This window comes from Eurosta solidaginis, chromosome 1 (genome assembly GCF_040869045.1).
Source record: "Eurosta solidaginis isolate ZX-2024a chromosome 1, ASM4086904v1, whole genome shotgun sequence".
NCBI lineage: Eukaryota > Metazoa > Arthropoda > Insecta > Diptera > Tephritidae > Eurosta > Eurosta solidaginis.
The window spans coordinates 336,334,575-336,357,331 of NC_090319.1; the positions used below are offsets into that span (position 1 = coordinate 336,334,575).

A 22,757-nucleotide genomic window follows, 5' to 3' on the forward strand; every position below is an offset into this window, starting at 1 on the left:
TTCTGAACTCGGATTCTTATAAAACTATTTATTTTAAACAAATAAGAAACACGTATGATTTTATCACGTACAAAATTAAAAAAGTAATGAAATAAAGTAAATAAAAAGCAAAAAGCATTGCTTCATTTTTGGCCGAATATAACAATGGTCATTTATGATAGTATAACAGTCAAACCTGATATCTACAGTAAACTATCATTTATGACACTTTTTGATAGTTAGAGTGTCAGCACTGATCCAGGAAAAGGAATGAGAGTGAGCAGTACGGCTATATACTTAATCAGTAGGCGATGTTGGTGTATAAGAAGGGAACAAAAACCCCACGTACACAGTTGTTTACATCACATTTGCGCAAGTCCCCTTAAGTTTGTGATAGAAAGTTTGTATGAGGCGCTGATCGTTAGGTTGACATTGCTGACAATCAGATGATAGTCATATGATAGTCAATATTCTTGTAGGGCTGATAATAAAACTCTGATAAAATGCAACCGCGCACTGGTTTTATGTATAAATACTATAGTATAGAGAAACATTAGTTTCTTTATTAACGCAAATGCTAAATAACATAAGAATAATCGTAGTATAAAATATAAAAGTTGTATTGCCCCTCTTTATTTACTTTCATTTTAAATTAAATTCACTCCGATAATTCTTTCCGACACAACTCCTTTTTAGTACTTTGGCATATGATCCTCTGTGGGTGCTCCATGGAGTACTACAGTGAAAGTACTTTGGAAAGAACTCTCACGTATGTACTCTTTGGAATACAACAAACAAAGCGAGAGTGGGATCACCTACTCCTCTCCTAGGACATCGCAATGTTAATTGGAGCACAATTTTTAATTGAATACAGATTAGTTTTGGAATACTCCTATACTCCTAACGGAGTATTCCTTAAACTATTTATGGAGTCCTCGCGTTTTTTGAAGGGATAACTTGCTTTTTGATGCGTGTCTTTTACTTAAGAAATTTTCTTCTGATGTATTGATGAGTCTGACTTTTGTGTCTTGCAGGAAGTGACGCTGCTTCATTCCTGCAAAAATCGTTGAATCATGTGGTCCATTTGTGTCATACTGGAGTACTCCATAGATTACTCTGATGTAATGCTGAGCTGGAGCATATCGTCCAGTCCTAGGACATCGCAACGTTAATTGTGTTATACTGGGTACTCCATGGATTACTCTGATGCAGGCATGCTTAACCAACGAACCGATATCATTTCGTTACGATAATTAACGTTAATAAACGAAACAAAGTAATTTCGTTTCGTTTATTAACGTTAAGAACGTCAAATTAACGAAATGATTTTGTTTCGTTTTGTGCCATATCAAAACGAAATCAAATCGTTTATGTTGATTACTAATTTCAAACTATGCTGGCAAAGCTGATTGATGGTGGAGTCATTAAACGTGAAAGCATTAGCCAAGCTGATTGCAACTTTTCTCAAGGAATTTTGACAGTACGAACATTTCTCAGAGTATTTTTGACATTACCATCAACGAATTACACAAACAAATTACTTGGAGTTTGTGTGTATGCCTGCTCGCTGTTACCACCTTACGTCTTCACCATGGCTATAGCATTGCCAGCACAATTCAAACATAAAGTATCACGTTTTTGTTAACGTTTTTAACGTTAACGAAAGCTTTTCGTTTCGGTTAAAAACGAGATACAATTTATCTTGTTAATTTCTTTATCGATAATATTTCGAAGTGTTTCAACGGAAACGGTGGAAATTTTTTGATAAATGATTAGCTTAACGTTAAGGTGCATCCCTGCTCTGATGTAATGCTGAGCTGGAGTATATGGTCCATTCCTAGGACATCGCAATGTTAATTGTACCATGTTTATTTTCCAAGACATTCAACACCTCCGAGTGCATTTTCGTTTTCAATGCTCCGTTGGTAGGATCCCTGAGCACAAAATCGAAGAACTGTTGCCAATTTTACAATATCAGGAATAGACTTGGCTCTTGTGCATTGATGCAGAGTTCATCCGTACTGGACAAAAAGTCCATGAACGCTTCTTTGGACAGTCTGAAGTTTTGAATAAATCTGTAAACAAAACTTACAATTTCAACAATTTAACAACTTATTTAGAAAGCTACACTTACGTGGTGGAATTCATTTCCAAAGGATTTGAAGCATCTCTCATCCATCTTCTATTTCTGGCTAGCTCCAGTAAGCTTTCCTCTTCATCTCACGAACCATCAAACCACAATTCCGTCGTAGTCATACTTTTATTTTTAATATTTGCATTTATTAACTAGTTCTGCTTTTTTTATTTATTTTATTTGACAGAGTATTGGAAATGTGCTATTTTGAGCTTTTGAATTTATCGAAATTCACAATAACCCTTGCCTTCCTCGAACGCGCGTCATAATACCGAATGAAAATTCGTTCGATCAGCCCTTCGCCAACAGTCGAAGATCGCATATGTCTCATAATAGGCTTAGGCATCTGAAAGGAGTTAACGTTGATTCATGCAAGTTTTATCATACAAAATTAAATCCCGAAACGCAGAAGATTTAAGTTAAATCTTCAATTATTTGTTCAATCATTACAATATTTCAGGTATGGCAGCCTACAATTCATTTGTCATGTAATTTTTTGATGGGAAAACATTTTAAAGTAGGAGCAGTGTTTAAATTCATGTATAACAGATTATTTTCAAATCTTTCAATAATTAAAGAAGGAAATCAAGTTTTCGGAATTTTTTCGATGGCTTATCTATGACTTCGTCAGCTGTAGTCGCAATGTCATGATGAATAGCCAAGCGGTTCTACAATAAAAAAATGAGGTAAAAATTAATTTTTAATTTTAGAATAAAATTCATAGATCTTAAAGCAACTATAATTACTTACTTCTTTTGTCAGGATCGTCTTTATCCGTTTCAAACGTGAGAAAGTGCGATCCGTGGTTGATTTCGATACCGGTAAAACAGCTAATGTCCTCAGCAATACGTTGATATTCTGAAAATTTTCTTTTGGACAATGATCAAGCGCATTCAAAGGGTCTTCTTTTGCACAGATCCTTTGTACTTTCTCGCGCAAATCTTTGGCGAGACCCATGGCTTGAACCAAATCTAAATTAACCTTTTGCATTTCGTGACGCAAAGACAACGAAAGTTGAGAAATTGCATTCATTTAGAGTTTCGTAAACGAACGAAAATAACTCATAAAAATCGTTGACGGTCTCATATTTCGAAACCCATCGAGTCAGGTTTAATCTTTTTAAAGATTTCGTTCGCGGAGTTTCGTCAGATTCTTCAATCGTGTTTTCCAAAATGGCTTTTCTTTTAGGTGTATGCAAGAAATTCTTATTATAAAGCGATTTTTCTAATTTCTAATTTTAGAGTGATATAAAGGATTTAATACTGCAAGAAGGTTAATGGCAGGAGAAGTGAATGCATACATAAATATGTATAAGCAAATTTTTTCAAAAATTATATTTTCAATTGCTCATGGGCGGATTGATCCACTCCCGAATCTACGCCACTGCATCAGAAACATATGAAACAGCTTCCCATTTTTGAAGAATAGTTTAATTTACCTGTGAAAGTAATCAGAAGGTGGAGCCGGGTTTTTTCAATAGCAAGTGGAAAACAAATTTGAGTTCCTTTGATATTTTCAATCGGCGTCGGCGCACATAACGAAAAAGGCAATGTCATGGGATTAGAGCGATGAATTTGTTTAAAGGGTTGGCGTTTAATCAAATAAATTAGTATTTTTGACAACCAACTTTAAACTCACACTGAATACCCGGGTCTTAACCATGCACTGTGCTGCCCCAGAAGCTGTTGTTATTTATAAAAAAAACTCCCAGTATAACAAAATAACTTGTTTGTAATCACATTTACTTAACTATGTAGTTTATAAAAAAGCGAAATATATTCATATGCATATGCTTTAATAATAATGCTGAGGTAAGTGTTATTTGTAGGCTTAATTGAAACCGCAGATCAAAGTCACTGCTAGATACATAGCCTTGCGTTGAAGCGTTTTCCACTCGCAAGCTCTTTTCTTCAAAATCATATAATGCGCGAAATCCAGTTCTATCAAAACGATCATTTGTATAGAATGAAACTCGGAAGAAACGTCCATCAGAATGTATCTCAAATTTGTCACGTTTCCCACAATATCTGCCATACTTGCGATCTGTGCTCATGAAATTTGAAAACTCCACATAATCACTGGCTGTCAGATATTCGCAGCTATAACAAAATTATAAGACGGTACTTTTATTTGTGTTAAATGTTAAAATACGAAAGACTTACGTATCTATACCCTCAACATCAAAGAAGGTGAATCGTATAACTACTCTCTCATCTGGTTCCCCATAGAAGTAGTAATGGCAAATCATATTCTGTGGATAGTATCCTGGAAAATTTGGAGAACCAAACCACCCAGATTTTCTGTGTGTGCTATTGTATGTGAATGTACAGTTATCATCAATCTGATTTCCCGTTGATATACCAAAATCTAAGAAGAATGGAGAAACATTTTTTTTTATTGAATGGTTAATGTATGATGGATACATCAGTTCGAAATTTTTCAAAATATATGCATATATAAAATTAAACTCGGAAGATAATAAGAAAATATATAGGGGTAATTTTAAAAACAACAAATATTATTTTTTCATCACAAAAATTCAACCGATATGCGATGTCCTGAGGCCAGGAGCCCTATTCAGTAACTGTGAGTTTTAAAATGTACACTTTTTCTTCATATAATTTGTATGAAAGAAAAATGTACATTTCAAAACTCATAGTTAGTGAATAGGGCCCCGGTTTACATTACTCTTGCAGCATCCGTTTCTAGGCGCCACGAGTTTACACCGTCTGAAACTTTTGCTTTTCCATTACACAAACTGTGTAGTAAGAAGTAAATACATGCGGCCACACATGGAACTCATCTCTTATGTAAAGCAATGCAAATCGGGCATTAGTATCCTTGCAAAAATTTTGAGAACTATTTTTCGGAATGTTGCTACTTATGGTATAATTAAAAAACAATGTACGATTTAAAAATTTAAAACTTACGTACTTCTCAAAAACTTGTACTCTGCTTTAAACCCATAATAGTTAATTTTTGGTCCAGTTGGCGGATACCGACCAACAAACTGTAAAATCAAATTTGAGCCTTTTGACATAATTGGCTTGGGTAGGAATGCACCACAAAATGTTTCAGTAGGTTCATATTTTTCTCGTACTAAAGTGAGCAACTGCAATGCATCATTTGGCTTGCAAACTGTCGTGTTTTTATTTTCCGCTGGTATATGAAAATCTATAAATTTGATCTAAAAACAAGAAAGTTTTTGTTATTCATATCAACTGACGAAAATCTTATAAATTAGTCTTTGACTATACACACAGGAAAAAAAGAATAAATATTTCCTATTGAAATTTAGATATAAAAGTATTTTTATTATTTCACAATGAAAAATATTTAATGACTAACTGAACTATGAAAACTTGTTGAACAATATAAAATTTAAATGCTCGTTGCTAAGCAACACTTTTGTTCTGAAAACTTAAACTGCACCGCCACAGTACCCCCCTTGGTAGAGAATTTGGCTACAAATCCAAAATTGCTCGAATCGCATTCTGGAACTGGTGCATTTGTAGGAACAGGAACAGGTACAGACGTTGAAACAGGAACAGATGTAGAAGTAGGAATAGGTGTTGAAACAATGTTATCTTGAATAACAAAAACTAGATTTACATGATCAATAGAGACTTTAGTTGATTTATTTCGAATTTTGAGTGTGACTGTTTTTTTATGACGATTAATTATTTCATACGGCCCGTTGTATGGAGGCTGGAGTGCTTTAAGAAATGGTCCAACTTTGAGAAAGGCATGACTGCATTTCGAAAGTTCCTTGAAAACAAAAACTTCAGGTTGACAGTGTCTTGATGCTCGAAGTGGACGTAAGCGCGACATAAATTCATGTAAACTTGAAAGAAAACTGCTTGTATCATCGGAAATTTTGTATCCAAGACTTGAAGAAAGAAATTCAAATGGCAAACGAATCGTCTCACCATAAACCATTTCAGAGGATGTAGCCTTGATATCTTCTTTAAAAGCTGAGCGAATACCAAGTAGAACTAGAGGCAAAGACCGAACCCAGTCAATGTCGGAATGAGCCATGATTGCGACTTTCAAGTGACGATGTAATCGTTCGACTAAACCATTTGCAGCAGGATGCCAACTTGTAGTGAAATTATGTCGAATTCCGAATTTTTAACAAAAATTTTGAAAAGATGAGAAGAAAATTGAGCTCCACGATCTGGGGTTATAATTTCAGGAACGCCAAAACGAGATATCCAACAATCCAAAAGTGCATGAGTCACATTAACTGCAGTTATGTTCTGCAAATGATATACATCAGGCCATCGAGTAAAACGATCGATGACAGTCAAGCAATATCAAAAAGAACATGCAAGTGGAAGTGGACCAATCACATCAATGTGAATATTGGAAAATCTCTTTGTTGGAGTTTCAAAATTTTCCAGTGAAGCGTGAACATGGCGTGAAATTTTTGATCGTTGACAATCATTACAAGCACGAACCCAATTTCGACAGTCTTTATTCATTGACGGCCACACAAAACGATCGCAGATTAGCTTGAGCGAAGCATTGGCACCTGGATGGCTCAGGCTATGTAGCTGATCAAAAACAGAACGACGAAACGGTGATGTGATGAATGGCCGAGCTTTTCCTGTTGATGTATCACAAAACACAGTAAGTGAGGAACCAGGAATTGGCACACGTTCGATGCAAAAAGAAGAATTTTCTTGGGTAATTCTCTTAAGTTCATCGTCTTCTTCTTGAGATTCAACCAGCAACTTGTAATCCAATGGTGCAGAAACAGCTTCAACTCGTGAGAGTGCATCAGCAACGACATTATCAGTTTCTTTGATGTGCTGGATATCTGTTGAAAATTCTGCAATGAATGAGAGTTGTTTGAGTTGAACTGGTGGAAGTTTTTCACGTTTTTTTTGACAAGCGTAAATCAATGGTTTATGATCGGTGTAAATCGTGAATGAATGTCCTTCCAAAAAATGACGAAAGTGCTGGATTGCAGCGTAGATCGAAAGAAGTTCACGATAGAAAGCAGGCCAAGAGCATTCTTTGAGGACATTTTCTTCGAGAAGAATGCAAGAGGTTGCCACACGCCATCGACAAGCTGTTGTAAACATGCTCCGACTGAATGGTTCGAAGCAATTGTAAACAAACCAAGAGGCGCACCAATGCGAGGATGAACCAGAAAAGAAGCAGAAGAGATACAGTTTTTACAGGTTTTGAAAGCTTCTTCCAGTTGATTGGTTGAGATCCTTTCAAGAGTGAGTTGCTGATTGCGTTATTCAATGGAGCTTCGTATTCAGAAACATGCGGAATGAATCTGTGATAGAAGTTTAACATTGGAACAATGGAAAGTTCTTGATTACCCGGACGCGCTCTTCTGGAGCCTGTATTCCAGCAGCAGAGATGATATAACCAATAAAAGGAGTTTCATTAACTCCAAAAGTACACTTTTTGACGTTGATCACCAATCCGTATTTTGCTAGACGTTCAAAAATGATTTTAAGATGGCGTTCGTGCTCTTATTTGGAACGGAATGTCATCCATATAATCGAAACAAAAATCTAAACTTCGCAAAACTTCATCCATGAACCTTTGAAAGGTCTGGCCAGCGTTTCGAAGTTTCGAAGTCCAAACATCATGAATGGAAATTCAAAAAGGCCAAATGGAGTAATAATAGCAGTTTTGGAAATTTCATCTTCGGCTACAGGAATTTGTTGATAAGCTTTAACAAGATAAATTTTCGAAAATACTGTACAACCATCGATAAAGTGAGTGACGTCGTGAATGTGACGGACAGGATACCGATCCGGGATAGTTCGAGCATACAATGCATGAAAATCTTCACAAGGGCGCCAAGTTGAATCACTTTTTAGTGCCAAGTGTAAAGGCGATGACCAAGAACTCTCTGATGGACGAGTTGTACCAGCCTGTAAATTAGCGTCGAATTCTTGTTTAGCTATTTTTAATTTCTCAGGATTTAATCGTCGTACTTTGCTTGTCACCGGTGGTCCAGGTGTTGTACGAATGTGATGAACAGTCTCGTGTTTTATATTACGAGGTAAACCAGGTGGATGAGTAATTTCAGGAAATTGAGAAATGAGAGTACCGAAAGTCGACGAGTCCTGAACTGCTTTAACACTGCTTTGCGATGAAGGCTGAGAAAAACCGTGTACTTGAAGACCAGTTGTGATGTCGACGATGCGTTTTGTACGACAATCCGGTAAAAGAAGATAATAAGCGAGAAATTCCGATTAAATTATTGGTAGATCGACGTCAGCGACGAAAAATCTCCATGGAAAGTCACGACGAAGTCCTAAGTTGAGATTCAGTGTTAGGAAACTATATGTTTTAATTTTGCTTCCATTTTCAGCACACAAGTCGTAATTCACAGGAGAACGACGATCACGTATTAGACGCCGAGGAAAGCAACATAAGCCAGAAGCAGTATCGACGAGAAAGCGATGTTTAGATATCTTATCAGTGACAATTAGGCGGCAACTGGTTGACAAGCAGTCACAGACTGATTTTTCCGTTTTCCAAATAATTACAGGGATTTACACATTTTTTCGCTTTGTCCTGTAAATTTTATGGTACCAACAAATTTGTTGGTTAAAGTTGCTTCGATTTTGAGATTTGCTACGACGTCGAAAGCTGTTGGAAGAATTATGGGAATGATGAGGGCACGAACGAAAAGCAGACAATTCGGCCGATTGCTTTTGAACATCAGCAATCGTATTTAATAGGTTGCTTTCGATACTTTTATCGCTGAGCGATGCATTTACAACGAAAGTCGGTATGCTCGGTGAGACTTCGACAATCTTGTCAGCAAGCTCCGCAATGTTGTCGAGCTGCAATTCAGATTGTGTCACAAGGATGGCCTGGACGTTGGACGGAAAACGTTTAAGCCAGAGTTGACGAAGGAGGTTATCCTGCACGATAGTTGAACCAGCGAGAGAGCGTGACGGAGAAACTCAGATGGTTTGCGATCGCCGAGCTCTTCCTCACTGATAAGTTGGCGGACTCGTTGTTCTTCAGACGCAGATAAACGATCAATCAATTTTGTGCTCAAAAATGTCTATGGATTCTGCGGAGGAGGATTTTCTATAACGTCCTCGATTTCCAATGCGATACGTGCGTCCAGCTGCGAAACAACATAATGGAACTTTGTTACATCATTTGTGATCTCTGTTGTCCTGGTTGCGGTGATGGTGCCTGCTGTTGCTGTTGTCGTGGTTATGGCGATGGTGGCTGCTGCTGCTGATGCTCCAATTGACGATTATGTTGCTGCTGCGCTTGCTGGCGTAATTCGTCGATCTGTCGTTGAAGGTCCTCATTTTCTCCGCGAAGAGCTGATCTTCATCTCGAAGCATCTTATGAGATACTCGTTATAAACTTTTATCGGGGTCACCAATATAGGAAAAAAGGAATAAATATTTCCTATTGAAATTTAGACATAAAAGTATTTTTATTATTTCACAATGAAAAATATTTAATGACTAACTGAACTATGAAAACTTGTTGAACAATATCAAATTTAAATATTCGTTGCTAAGCAACACTTTTGTTCTGAAAACTTGAACTACACCGCCACATACATACCTGCACACGTTCATCGACGCCGCCATAAAACTCAAATCGGCATTGAACTCTAGACGCCGACAGCACTGGAATGACGTTGACATTTGGCACTGCTGGAAACAGCTGTGCGGTTTCAAAACGCCCTGATTTGTTTACCCGGGAATCAAAAATTTGCTTGCAATTTTCTGTGGTGAAATAAACAAAGTTTTTGATATTTTTATTAGTTTTGAATGAAGTTTAATGCTAAGAATTGTTTGTTTGATTCGTTCGACTAAAGGTTTTTGCATATCGAGACGGTTAAGTATTACTCCACCAACCGGAATGTTTCAAAATCAGGATAATCGGTTGGAAACATTTCGACGTGTTTGTGATGAAATTGGCGAAGAGCGCAGCTACAACAGTAAAGCTCTTATACTAAAGACATTTTTACAAAAGGGCTCAGATGGCAATGGCTTTAAGGGCGATGTTCTACTATGGATTCAAATGTTAATCCCAGGCGCTAGTCATCGGGTGTACAACTTAAAAAACAAACAAATGCTAAAACTCTTCTCTCGCATATTCGTTTGTGATCAACAAGAAATGTATCGTGAGCTGGAGCAAGGTAAGTGTGGATCTATTGTAACAGCAAAAATTCCTTGAAATTTTAGGCATTGTCTCGGACATGGGCAGTATATCAACCGATATCAACACGTGCTTGAATTGGCGTAAAATATCCCCAGGGTCGCCAACCCTTCCGCAAGAAACGACTAAAATCCACAGACCTTATGGTTTGAAGGATATGAAAAAGGGCCCGAGATAATCGGGCCATGAAGTACCGCAAGGTGTTAGCTCTGAAGTGCTTCATATCCGGCAAAGGTCTGCCCACATCCGCTAAACTAATGCAAACTTTTGGGTAGTGTTTTACACAACAACAACAAATCTATGTAGATTTTGGTGTATTTTAGGCTTTTCTGGTTAAGAATTCGGTATATTTGGTACTAGCATTCTCAGGTACTGACTCACACGTGGTGCGAATGATTTAATAGTTTCACGTCTAACCTTCTTTGTTATCTCTTTTTAATCGCAAGTAATTTATTATTATAGATGGCGACGTTTCTGAAACAGTCAGCAAATATTTTGAAGCCTCACAGAAAATAAAACCTCAAACGGAAAGTACTCTCTATCTGCAGGAAGTTGACGAGTTTCTTACCGAGCTGATACGACGGACAAAAGAGGACGAACAGACTGAACTGCTAAGAAAATTATGCAAGCAATCAACATCTCTGGATTTACGAATGGTATAGTGTTAAATTTTGCATTTAACATATATACGAATACTCTTTCTTCGCTCTTTTCCCAGGTAATTCGTCTTATCAAACAAGATTTGCGCATAAACGCTGGCGCCAGGCATATACTTGATGCGTTTGGTCCATTTGCATATCCAGCGTATCAATCGTCTCGAGATTTGGCAGCAGTTGTGAATCAATTCGCTGGTAAATCGAAACAAATGGAGGAGTTTGCTGCCAAATCGAAACCAAAGGAGGTGGCAGTGTCGCCTGTAAAAGCAGCAAAAGTAAAGGTAATTAGTCCTATCGTATAATACATATATAATTAGCAGGGGTGGGACTATTCGAATACAAATTATTCGAATAATAATTTCTTTTATTCGCCAGGTATTCGTAATTCGCATAACATTTATTCAAACTTTTTATTCGTTTATTCGAATTCCTTTCCTTATTACTCGAATAATACTATTCGAATAATACTATTCGAATAGTAAAATAAAAAAAATCTGTTTATCTTACGCTCATCGCTTGTACATATGAGCATGCACATGTATGTATAGATACATATATTTATGTGTGTATAGATGCATATGTGTATATATTTTTGTTTGTTTGGGGTTACTTTGTTAATATTCATTTATTTAGTTATATATACGTAACCAAAGTTGTGCTTGAGTCTTAAGCTAGAAATATCGGGGCCGTTATCCACTGCGCTGATTATAGAACTTTGTTTATTAGTAAACAAGTGTGTAAATCTATATGTATTTTAATAGGATTAATATGGTAGAAATTTTTGTTTCCCATTGTATGGAAAAATTTTATTTCGAATAGTACTATTCGAATTGTACTACTCGAATAATGAGGAAAGGAATTCGAATAAACGAATAAAAAGTTGGAATAAATATTATTCGTATTATTTGAAACGAAAAAATTTATTCGTTTATTCGAATATAATTCGAAAATAATCCGTCCAGTAATAGTTAGGCAATTTACAAGGTACCCTATTCACCGTATGTGGTATGCTTTGATCTATGCTAAATGCTACACTTTTGTGAATTGTCAATTATAACATATAATATAACACTTGCGGCCACCTTGGTGTGCTAGTAGCGCGTTCCGCCTACCACACCGAAGGTCCTGGCTCCGATCCCTGGGCAAAGCAAACACTCTGAATATATTTCTGCCTTCTCAGTGAAAACTCATCTGCTTTGCAGATGCCGTTCGCAGTCGGTGTAAAAACATGTAGGTCCGGCACCGCCAATTAGTAGGAAAAATTAAAAGTAGTACGAGGCAAATTGGAAAAGAAGCTCGGCCTAAAATCTCTTCGGAGATCATCGCCCCTTGCATTTATTTTAGTGTGTTTATTTTTTTTTTAATAGCAAATACTTTCATCCAACGGAAGGTAACTCAAAAACCTTGAATTTCGAATCTAATAATGATGTTAAATTATGCCTAAAAATTCAAAATATAATTGTGTGTTCTAGTCTTCAGTCTGATCTAAATAATCTCTCTAATTGGTGTATATTAAATCATCTCCATATAAATGTTAGTAAATGTTGCGTCATCACGTTTGCTAAAAAGTCTAAGGCAGTGACTTGCGACTATGTACTAAATGGGCAAAAATTTTGCCGCAAAGATACTATTAAGGATCTAGGGGTTATTTTCGACTCTAAGTTGACCTTTTCCAACCATGTAGACTATGTGGTGTTGAAGTCTTTTTATATGATTGGTTTTATACGCAGAAACACTGTGGATTTTGTTGACCCACTTACTCTCAAAGCGCTGTATATATCTTTAGTGCGTAGTCCAAATTGCTGTATAATTTGGAACCCTTACTATCAAAATCTTACTTCTATAATTGAAAAGGTGGAAAGGGTGTTCACTAGAATGGCTTTGCGTCCTCTGTCATGGCCTGATGGGCTTCCAAACTATATTGGCAGACGCAAGTTGCTAGGTTTACAAAGTTTGGAAGAGAGAAGAGCCTGTTTTTCTATTATTTTTGTGTATAATGTGATGAATTCTAGAATCAACTGTGAACTCATTTCTAATTTAATACATGTTCACTCATCAAGTCTTAATTTCAGGACAACACGTTTATTCGATGTAATTTTTCACGCAACCAATTATGGTTTCAATGAGCCACTCACAAGATGCGTTCGAATATGCAATACATATGCTAAAAATTTGAATTTCAGTTTAGAGATAAGTAGCTTTAAGACTAGTCTCTTTATACTTTTTAATTAATGAGTCTGTTAGAACTATTCGGTAGACAATAATAAATAAATAAATAAACATACCATAGGTTGCCCAACACAGTATCAATTAATATGCATATGGGATTCAATAATTTATCAGCGACTCATCGAGAAAAGCATTTGCAAAACTTTTCTCAAGAATGTGTTTTTTTGGCTGAGCTATGTGGTTTAGGAAGCACCAGCACAAGTGCAAGTACACTTCGAACTATCCCTTATGTAAAGATAATTGCTTTCCACCTTTTCTGGAAGAAATTTCGAAAATAGAAATTTTTTAATCTGTAAGGCCTACTTGCAGAACGGAAAGTTAACTTTTAAACTCAGACTTAACCTGACATGAAGGGTTAAACTCATAAATTTTTGACAGCTTGTTAAATTAACTTCAAGCTAAAAAAAATAACTTGCCGTTATGCAAGTGGGCCTAACTGTAGAGTAGTTTTGGATACCACTTTTCATTCCCCAGCGGGTCGCGGGGTCAGAAAATACCCGCGGTAGGTATGCCTGTCGTAAGAGGCGGCTAAAATACCAGATTCAAGGGGCTGTATAGCGCAACCCCTCAGGTTTTCTCCAAATCCAATTGTCAACCTCACCTATCCGCGGCGAATCCTGTTTCACTAACAGGCGAGGCTCTGGCGACCCCAAGCTCCTCATGAAACTTGGGGGTGGGGAGGGAGGGATGACCTGAAGGTTTGATGTGGCCATATAAATCGTTCCCGAGATGGTCGGGCTAGCACCTTAATGGTGCTGTGTTACCGGAGTTTACCGGATCTGTATCCGGCAAAGGACCGTCACATCGATAACACTCCCCAAAGCATTCGGGGAGCAACCTTATCGCTACAACAACATTATACTACTTTTCAGTTAAGGTGTCTTTGATTCTAACAACTCGTCGATGGTACTTGAACTTGTCTGCAACCATAAGTAGATATATACGTTTAAATGAAATATGTTTCTCTTTAGATTACTGCAAAAGATGGTTCAGTGCAAGTAATGACTCCTATATCACCAATGTTGGCAAATGCATGCAAATCGGTGGAAGAGGCATTCAAAAAATGTCCAAACGGCTTGTACACTGAAATAAAATATGATGGAGAGCGCGTACAGATACATAAGCAGGGTAATGAGTTTAAATTTTTTAGTCGCAATTTAAAACCCGTTATGAATCACAAAATTAAACGCTTTCATGAACTCATACCAAAGGTAAGACAAATTTACTATTCGAAAAAATTAATAATAAATTTCTGCGTTTAAGGCTTTTCCCGGTGGCGGTGATATGATTTTGGATTCAGAAATAATATTAGTTGATACCGTAACTGGAAGTTTACTACCGTTTGGCACATTAGGCGCTAACAAAAAGAAAGAATTTGCCAACGCCGAAGTGTGTATTTTTACATTTGACTGTTTGCTTTACAAAGGAGAGGATTTAACAAATGTGTATGCAAATAATTTTCGTAATAATTTATATATTTCTAATATGCATATTTTTTAATTAGCCCATTCCATAAGCGGCGAAAAATATTGGAGGAAAATATAAAACCTATCAAATCTTGTGTAGAACTCTCTGAAAGCCAATTTCTGAAAACGAAAGATGAGTTATCTCTAATGACTGCTAAGGTGACGCAGAGTATGATTCGTTTTGTTTTATTTTGCTTACTAAATAAAAATCTGTTTGTGTATATTAAAGGTCTTGAAGGCCAATCTCGAAGGTGTGGTGTTGAAAAATCCAAACGGCACATACCAACCCGGCAAACGTGGTTGGCTGAAAGTTAAAAAGGACTATCTCTTTGGTGGCAAAATGGCAGATACTGCAGATCTGGTTGTACTTGGCGCTTGGTTTGGATCTGGTAAAAAAGGTGGCGTCTTAAGCATATTTCTAATGGGTTGTTACGATAGTCGAGATGGTCTCTGGAAGACTGTGACAAAAGTTCATTCGGGTCTAGATGACGCCCAAAATGAAAAAGTTCACGAAGAACTTATGAATTTAATGGAACGTGCAGATCCTAATAGAGTGCCTACGTGGTTACTATGTAAGAAAGCGTTGGTGCCCGACTTAATTGCCAAAGTACCAAAAAAGATGCCAGTGTGGGAAATAACCGGCGCTGAATTCACTAAATCTGAAGCCCATACAGCAGCGGGAATTTCCATAAGATTTCCGCGCATAACAAAAATTCGTGCAGATAAATCAGCAGAGCAGGCTAATGACTTAAAATACTTGCAGAATTTGTATGATACTTCAAAAAATGATGTCAACGTCGATTTGCTTCTCTCGAATTGTGATAATAAGAACAGCATAGTTAATGTAAAGATTGGAGAAATCGAATCCAAAATAAATTTGACACCAAAGAAAAAGATTAAAATTGAAAATGAGGATGATGATATGCCAGGTTGTAGTAACCAAATAAAACGTAAAAATAGCGATAAAGAAAAGGAATTCAATAAAAACAAGAAGAGGAAAACGCAAAGTCCGAATACGAGCGTGGAAACATTACAATCTAAGTTAAAAGTAGAAAAAAAGGAAAATAAAATATATGATCTTATAAAAACTGAGGATATTAAGAAAGAAAAGATTGATCTTGACATCATCAAAAATACGCAGAATGAAAGCGATTTGTTTAGGAATTTAATTGCATACTTTGATGGTAAAATAGATGATGATAAGCTTAAGAAAAAATTTACCGAAAATGGTGGCCAGCTAACAAGTAATACGAAAAAAGCAAATATAATATTTTATGCTGACACAATGGCACATAAAGATTTAGCCGAATTTAGGTGAGCGATAATTTTGTCAACTCAGCTTTTATTATATCTTTAATTATTATTTACAGAAACTCTTACAAGCGCATCGCGCGACATCTGGATGTTGAGTGGCTGCGCGATTCGTTGGGGGAAAAGAAATGTTTAGAATATCCAATTTACGCAGTTGTACTAGGTTGATATGATGAAGAAAATTTTTCTAATCGGGTCGCCCCTCGGCAGTGTTTGGCAAGCGCTCCGGGTGTATTTCTGCTATGAAAAGCTCTCAGTGAAAATTCATCTGCCTTGCAGATGCCGTTCGGAGTCGGCATAAAATATGTAGGTCCCGTCCGGGCAATTTGTAGAGAAAATCTACAGGAGCACGGCGCAAATTGGAAGAGAAGCTCAGCCTTAGATCTCTTCGGAGGTTATCGCGCCTTACATATAGTTTTTTTTTTACTAGGTTGATATTAAAATTAAGCTATAGTATCGGAAACAACATTTTGACTGAGCATAACAACGGGTTTACGCTCAATCTTAAGTGTTGTTTTTAATAATTTATTTAGGCCAAATGTTAAATATTGTATTAATTTTTCATTATGTACGTACATATATTTATGTTATTAATACTGTAACATTTATGTTGAAATTTTCAAAGTTTTACCGTTAAGACCAACGCTCTTATTCACAAAAAGTACAAAAAGTTTAAAAAGCTGTTAAAAATGACATTTCCAAACAAATTTCATATTATAAGATCTTTATAAACCTATTTGGTTGTGTATGAAGAAGGGGGTAAAGCAGTAAACTTATACAATTTATATTTGTAACGATTAACACAGCTTATTATTAGGCAATTTCCAAAGTCTCCTATTATTCCTAGAATTTGGTGTGTCTTAAATTTTGTATTGAAAATCATAGCTACAACTGAACACTTAAAATTTTACAATAAATACGAGACTCTTGTGTTTGTCTTTGTTAATCAAAATGTACATTTGATTTATTTATTTAGTCTACAAATTTAGCAATTAATCAGACTAAATATAGTACGGATTACAGATAAGTTACAGAAGCATACAAATCGAACAAAATTATATTATAAAATATGTATATACATTATTAAAAAAGTTGTCGGGATAGACTGTAATGCCGAGCAATGGGAACTGATTATTAGTGTTGTCGGATTGGACGTGATTTCGAGCAGCTGATATATATATATTTGACACACAACAAGTAGGGCTGCGATGTGTGGGAGGTTGGAAAGGACGTGAATTCAAGCCACCCGCCCAAAGTTACTGTAGCTGGTGATAAGAGTGGGAGGTTGGAAAGGACGTGATTCCAAGCCACCCACCCAAATCATTGCGTATTCAAGGTAGTCAGCAGATATTTTTTTATTACGTAGAGTGAGTCACACGTATCAATGTTTTTGCAGTGCTTATTGAAGTCAGTACACAGACAACGAAACGTTTCGTGCATTTCAAAATTCGATCTGCATGTGCTTATATGAAGCGGTTGAAAATGTCTGATGGTCTATAGGGAGCATTAAATAAAATTTCACCGAGCAGAAAAGGGCTATTTACCATCCCTCTAATAAGTTTTACTACAAATAACACACCTACCATCTCCCTACGACTCCGTAACATAGAGAGCTCAATAAGTTTTAAACGGCAGGAGTAGGGAGGAAGAATCCTTGACGGGTTCCATGGTAAGTGCCTTAGCGCAAAAATCAGGAATTGCTTTTGAACCGACTCTAATTTGTCGCAGTGCGTCTGGTAAGGAGGGTTCGAGATTATCGAAGGGTATTCTACTATTGGCCGCACCATAGATATGAAGAGAGTTTTAGTAATATATGGATCATCGAATTCTTTAGACCATCGTTTGACGAACGCCAAAGTCCCTTTGGCTCTGTTCCCGCAACCTATATGCAATTTACATATGTATGTTTTTGCCCGTAAGCTTTTGAATTGTATTCACACTGTTTTAACATAAAGAATAAACGCTTACATGAACCTTCTAGTTCTCGCACAATAATTCAATTAAGTTTTAATAACTTTAATAAGCCACATAAAGTTTCAAGCGACTCTAGTCGCTTGTTGTTGTTGTGTTAACAGTGCTCCGCCTCATTCAATGGGTGCGACCACTTACAAATTGTCATTAAAGTTCTCTAACGAGAGTTCAAGGAAACTAGCACTTTCAACAGGAGTGGAATACAGGGAACTTGCTGTTAGAGGCGTAGGTTCCACAATTGAAAATATGGTTGTTGTTATGTAGGGACAAATCACGCTGGATTTTTCTATCACTTGCTTAGTCTTAGGACTATATATGCCCTAGATAAGAGTTTCCTCAACCACGCTCGCTCGCTGTAACTTTCGATGTACAATCAGAAATTATGGCGGCTGCCGTGGTGTGGTGTTAGCCTGCTTCTAAGCGGTGTCGCCCCTCGGCAGTTGTTGGCAAACACTTCGAAGTTATCTCTGCCATGAACAATTTCTAAGCGAAAATTCATCTGAATGCCGTTCGGACTCGTCATGCAAAATGTAGATCGCGTCCCGCCAATTTATAGGAAAAACATTGAAAAGTAGCATGACGCAAATTGACATAAATCTGCTGCTGGGTTAGAGAAGCTTCCGGTCCTTACCACACCATGGCTTCTTTATATTGCCCTGGATATACTTAGGGGAGGTGCTCTGTTTCTTTACACTTTTTAGTATATTTACTAAAGTGATATAGTGGCAACCTCTTTGGACTGTTTATGTTTTATTTCTAAAAAAGAACAGAACCCGCAAAAATGCAAAATTAAAACCCTTACCTTAATTTTCTTAAATATATTCAATGCTATACTCTAAAGTGTAAATTTTACGTTAAGGCCAAACGCGATTGTTTTCCGTAACTTGTGAAGCTTTTATCGCAATTGTTTCCCTCCAAAGCCCGCCCAACCGACACGAGGGGCGCATCCGCATAACGCACGGATTTTGTTTTTGCCGAGTTGTTGATAGGCGGAGGTTTGTTAAGCGTTGAGATCTAAAACTGCTCAGCTACAGAATAAAAATCATCAGCTGAGTATTATACACGTAACAGTTGAAAATTATACATATAGTAAATTGCTAAATAAGTTAACGCTTTTAGCATATAAAGATTTTATTTTTATATTTTGTTTTTTATTTTTATATTTTTTTTTTTTTATTTTGTTACGAGTTAAGATAGGATAGGACAGTTTTCCTTATAGTAAAAAGTGAATCCGTTATATGAAATGAATTCGAATGAGAGTTAAAATCATGACACAAACACCGAAAAGGTTCATTTAATTCGAAATTAGTTCTGGAAGAAGGTGGAAGGCGGAAGATTATACACAGAGTCCCAATGAAAATTCCTTAGAGAAAAAAGTAAAAATTGCTTCTGTATTGACTCAAGCCTATCTGCATGAACTTGATATTGCGCATTCCAGACTATTGATCCGTATTCTAGTATCGGTCTAACTAATGTGGTAAAAAGGGCTTTGGTTACATAAGGTTCACTAAATTCTTTAGACCATCTCTTCACGAATGATAGAACACCTCTAGCCTTATTGGCAGTAGTCATAATATGAAGGTTGAAACTAAGTTTGGCATCCATCGTCACTCCCAAGTCCACAAAATAATTTACTGATACAAGATAAAAATTAGCAATTACGTAAGAGGCTGCTGGCAAAGATCTCCGAGAGAGGCACATGAATTTACATTTAATGATGTTCAGCGGCATTAAATTCGCGTTGTACCAAGCAACTAAGCAGTTTAATTCCGCTGGAAGCAAGGGACGTTCTTCAATAGACGCATAGGACCTAAAAAGTTTCACAACATCAGCATAGATTAAAATTTTGGAATATTTTATTGCGGTACATATATCATTAATAAATAGCAAGAACAGAATTGGACCGAGATTACTGCCCTGTGGAACGACAGAGGAAACATTAATTACATCTGAAAGAGTATTTTTAAAAATTACTTGTAGCGTTCTACCGCAGAGATACGAAGATATCCACTGGATGAGACCAGATTGGAAGCCAACTCGAACCAGCTTGTGGTTAACCAAGGAGTGGGAAACTTTGTCAAATGCTTTACTAAAATCAGTGTGAATAACATCGGTGTGAAGATTTTCTCTAAATCCATTAGAAACATGAGTTGTGAATTCAAGTAAGTTGGTAATGGTAGATGTGCCTGTACAGAATCCATGTTGAGAGTCTGCAATCAATGCAGAAATGGAAAATGTTAGCTGATTGGTAACAATAGCTTCAAATACCTTTGGGATGGCAGACAATTTTGCAATTCCTCAATAATTTTCTACACATGACCTACTGCCGTTTTTGTGGAGGGGTATTAGAAAAGATTTTTCCAAGCAGCAGGAAAAACACCGTGGTTTGAATAAATCAGTTAAAATAAAATAAAAAATGTAAGGCGCGATAACTTTCAAAGAGATCTAAGGCCGAGCTTCTCTTCCAATTTCCGTCGTGCTCCTCTTGATTTTCCCTACAAATTGGCCGGACGGGACCTACATGTTTTATGCCGACTCCGAACGGCATCTGCAAGGCAGATGAGTTTTCACTAAGAGCTTTTCATGGCACTGCCGAGGGTCGACCCCGCTTAGAAAAATTTTTTTTGTATTAAGAGTACGACGTTGATTTCAATTCCCTTGATTTGTTTTATTGCATTATCTTAATGTGTTTATATGCATTTAATTGATCTGAGAAGTATTTTTGCTATTTACATAAGACAATTGCACGCCATGATGACGTTTATTATTTATTACTTGTTGTAGTATTTTGTAATTTGTTTTGTTATGTCAACAACCGGCAAACTGCTATTTAATACATTTATATACATATGTATGTTTATTATAAAATGTGTAGACAGTTTGTTCTGGAACGATGAATTAAAGTATTGTTGTAACAAATGCGTGAATATGTGAATTAAGTGGAAAATAGCATTGTAATTATACTGTTCGATAATAAAAAAACACACTGCGAAATATACCTCAACTTGTAGGTGTAGTTCAGTATACAAAAAATTTTTTGTATTTAAAAAAATAAATTTAAAAAATTTAAATTGCTTGAGGTCAGGAAATGTTAAAGATTTGGTTTCAAGTTACAACTTAAAATATTACGTAAATAGTTATGCCATCAACATACAAGAGTCAATAAATTCTGAAAGTTGTGAAAAAATTACATTGACATATAGGCTCAGATTATGTCGGAACATATTGTGGCGAATATTAGCATCACTATGCTGTTAGTAAATAATCACAACAACAAAAACAGCAAGCAGCCACACTTATGTACATCTACAAATTAAAGCAAGCAGCTACACTTATGTACAAGGCAACGAAGAATGTATGGAACACACATAACCAGTAGCTTGAAGCAGAGAGATTATGTAGCCGGCAGCTAAGAGAAGAAGTTGTTACACACGCACACTCACATGCATATGGCTATAAGAAAAGCATAAACTACAGAAATACATGTACATATATAGCTAAATAACCAAGCATGAGATACAACTGTTCTAGAAATCATGTTCGTGAAACGACTAGACAAGGTAACCGAGAGTATAAAAGCAGCGCAAGCTGAGGAATCAGTAATAAGCTTGATTTAAACACGCTAGTTGTGAAGTATGATTGAATTTGTGAAGTACTACTCCCAAAGTAGTCCAAATAAAGACCATTTTGCAATACTGAATATTGGAGTTATTTATTCGTCAGTTCAGCGATTCGAACGTTGGCAGAAGGCGCATAATTATCAGGAACCCCCAAAAATTTGTTACAATATTTTATATATATCGTCGATATTTGGTTTTTAATAATCATACTTAAAACGAATGTGGAGATTTCCGCGAAGGTTGCTTTAAAAATTGAGTATGAAAACTTTCGAAATGCTTGATTAGAGGGCTCGCGCCCTTTGTTTAAAATTAGTGTTAAAACTTACATGTATTAGCCATAGAGATTACTGATGTGCTGAAATACCACCTGAATTTAATAAAATGTTCAACGAGTAAATTATAGGCATGGTTGCTTAACGGTTCTCCCCCACTTTCAGTCAAAAAATGTCTCATAATCGCAAAAATAATACACCGTATTTAAATACAAAATCACAGAAACTACCCTGTACTCTAATTAGTGCCCTTCTACTGTATTCTGAACCACTACTAGTTCGCCATCTATCTCTTTTACATGCTTTCAGCTGGCGAATTTAGCATGGCGCTGCCCTAGGCGGTGGAAATGTCCCCGCTGTGTTACCTTTTCACTAATTTCTAACTAGATACAAATTTCCACTTTAGAACTAGTTCTTTATTGGCACTTTTTCGATAGTTCGAACCGGGGCGAAATTCTGCATGTTGCTTCTAGTATGATATTTTCCCCTTTTCGATAGTTCCGGACTGGTGGAATAGTGTCTAAAAAAAGGCATACTCATATTAAGACGAAGCTCGTTAAGGCTAGTAGGAGTTTTTTGTTGGTGGCTTATTTCTGAAATATGTGCTAAATATGAAATATGAAAATCCAAATTGTCGATTTTATAACTGAAAATCTAGCTATTAACGAACTGTTATTTATTTGGCACGCTAAGGCAAAGTGCACACGAGGCTACGCGTATTAGACGCTGCAAGCGAAATTCGTACGCTTTGATGCCGAACACATGTATTTGAATGTAGAGCTGCATACGAGGCATCAGCTGCATGAAAGCGACAAAGCATGAAATTTTCGTGTAGCTAGGCGTACAGCAATGTTGGTCGCTAGGCGTAAATACGCCTAGAAAAGAGCAAGAAGAAGATGTTTGTTTACAATTTTTCGTTTGCAAACTTGTGTGCTGTGCTTCTG

At 36.6% G+C, this 22,757-nt stretch overlaps 2 protein-coding genes across 3 annotated transcripts in view; one reads left to right on the top strand and one right to left on the bottom strand.

Moving 5' to 3' along the window:
- Window positions 1-21,801, top strand: part of DNAlig3 (DNA ligase 3) — a 64,564-nt gene extending 42,763 nt beyond the window's left edge. Inside the window, exons 1-9 of one of the 2 annotated variants that reach the window (XM_067762243.1) lie at window positions 9,792-9,857; window positions 9,945-10,268; window positions 10,751-10,944; window positions 11,007-11,225; window positions 14,145-14,384; window positions 14,437-14,618; window positions 14,678-14,798; window positions 14,869-15,953; window positions 16,010-21,800. In XM_067762243.1, the coding sequence (XP_067618344.1) occupies window positions 9,989-10,268; window positions 10,751-10,944; window positions 11,007-11,225; window positions 14,145-14,384; window positions 14,437-14,618; window positions 14,678-14,798; window positions 14,869-15,953; window positions 16,010-16,118 (2,430 nt within the window). In that variant the 5' untranslated portion in view covers window positions 9,792-9,857; window positions 9,945-9,988 and the 3' untranslated portion in view covers window positions 16,119-21,800. Of the gene's footprint in view, window positions 1-9,791; window positions 9,858-9,944; window positions 10,269-10,750; window positions 10,945-11,006; window positions 11,226-14,144; window positions 14,385-14,436; window positions 14,619-14,677; window positions 14,799-14,868; window positions 15,954-16,009 lie in introns of those variants that run through there. The other variant, XM_067762242.1, reaches the window with a different exon arrangement.
- Window positions 3,855-9,904, bottom strand: Sol1 (the record flags this gene model as incomplete). The annotated part of the gene is made up of 4 exons (XM_067784711.1): window positions 3,855-4,212; window positions 4,276-4,480; window positions 5,048-5,300; window positions 9,689-9,904. Coding segments are annotated over 4 exons (1,032 nt in total), but the record flags the coding sequence as incomplete, so codon positions are not given.
- Window positions 21,802-22,757: the final 956 nt, after the last annotated feature.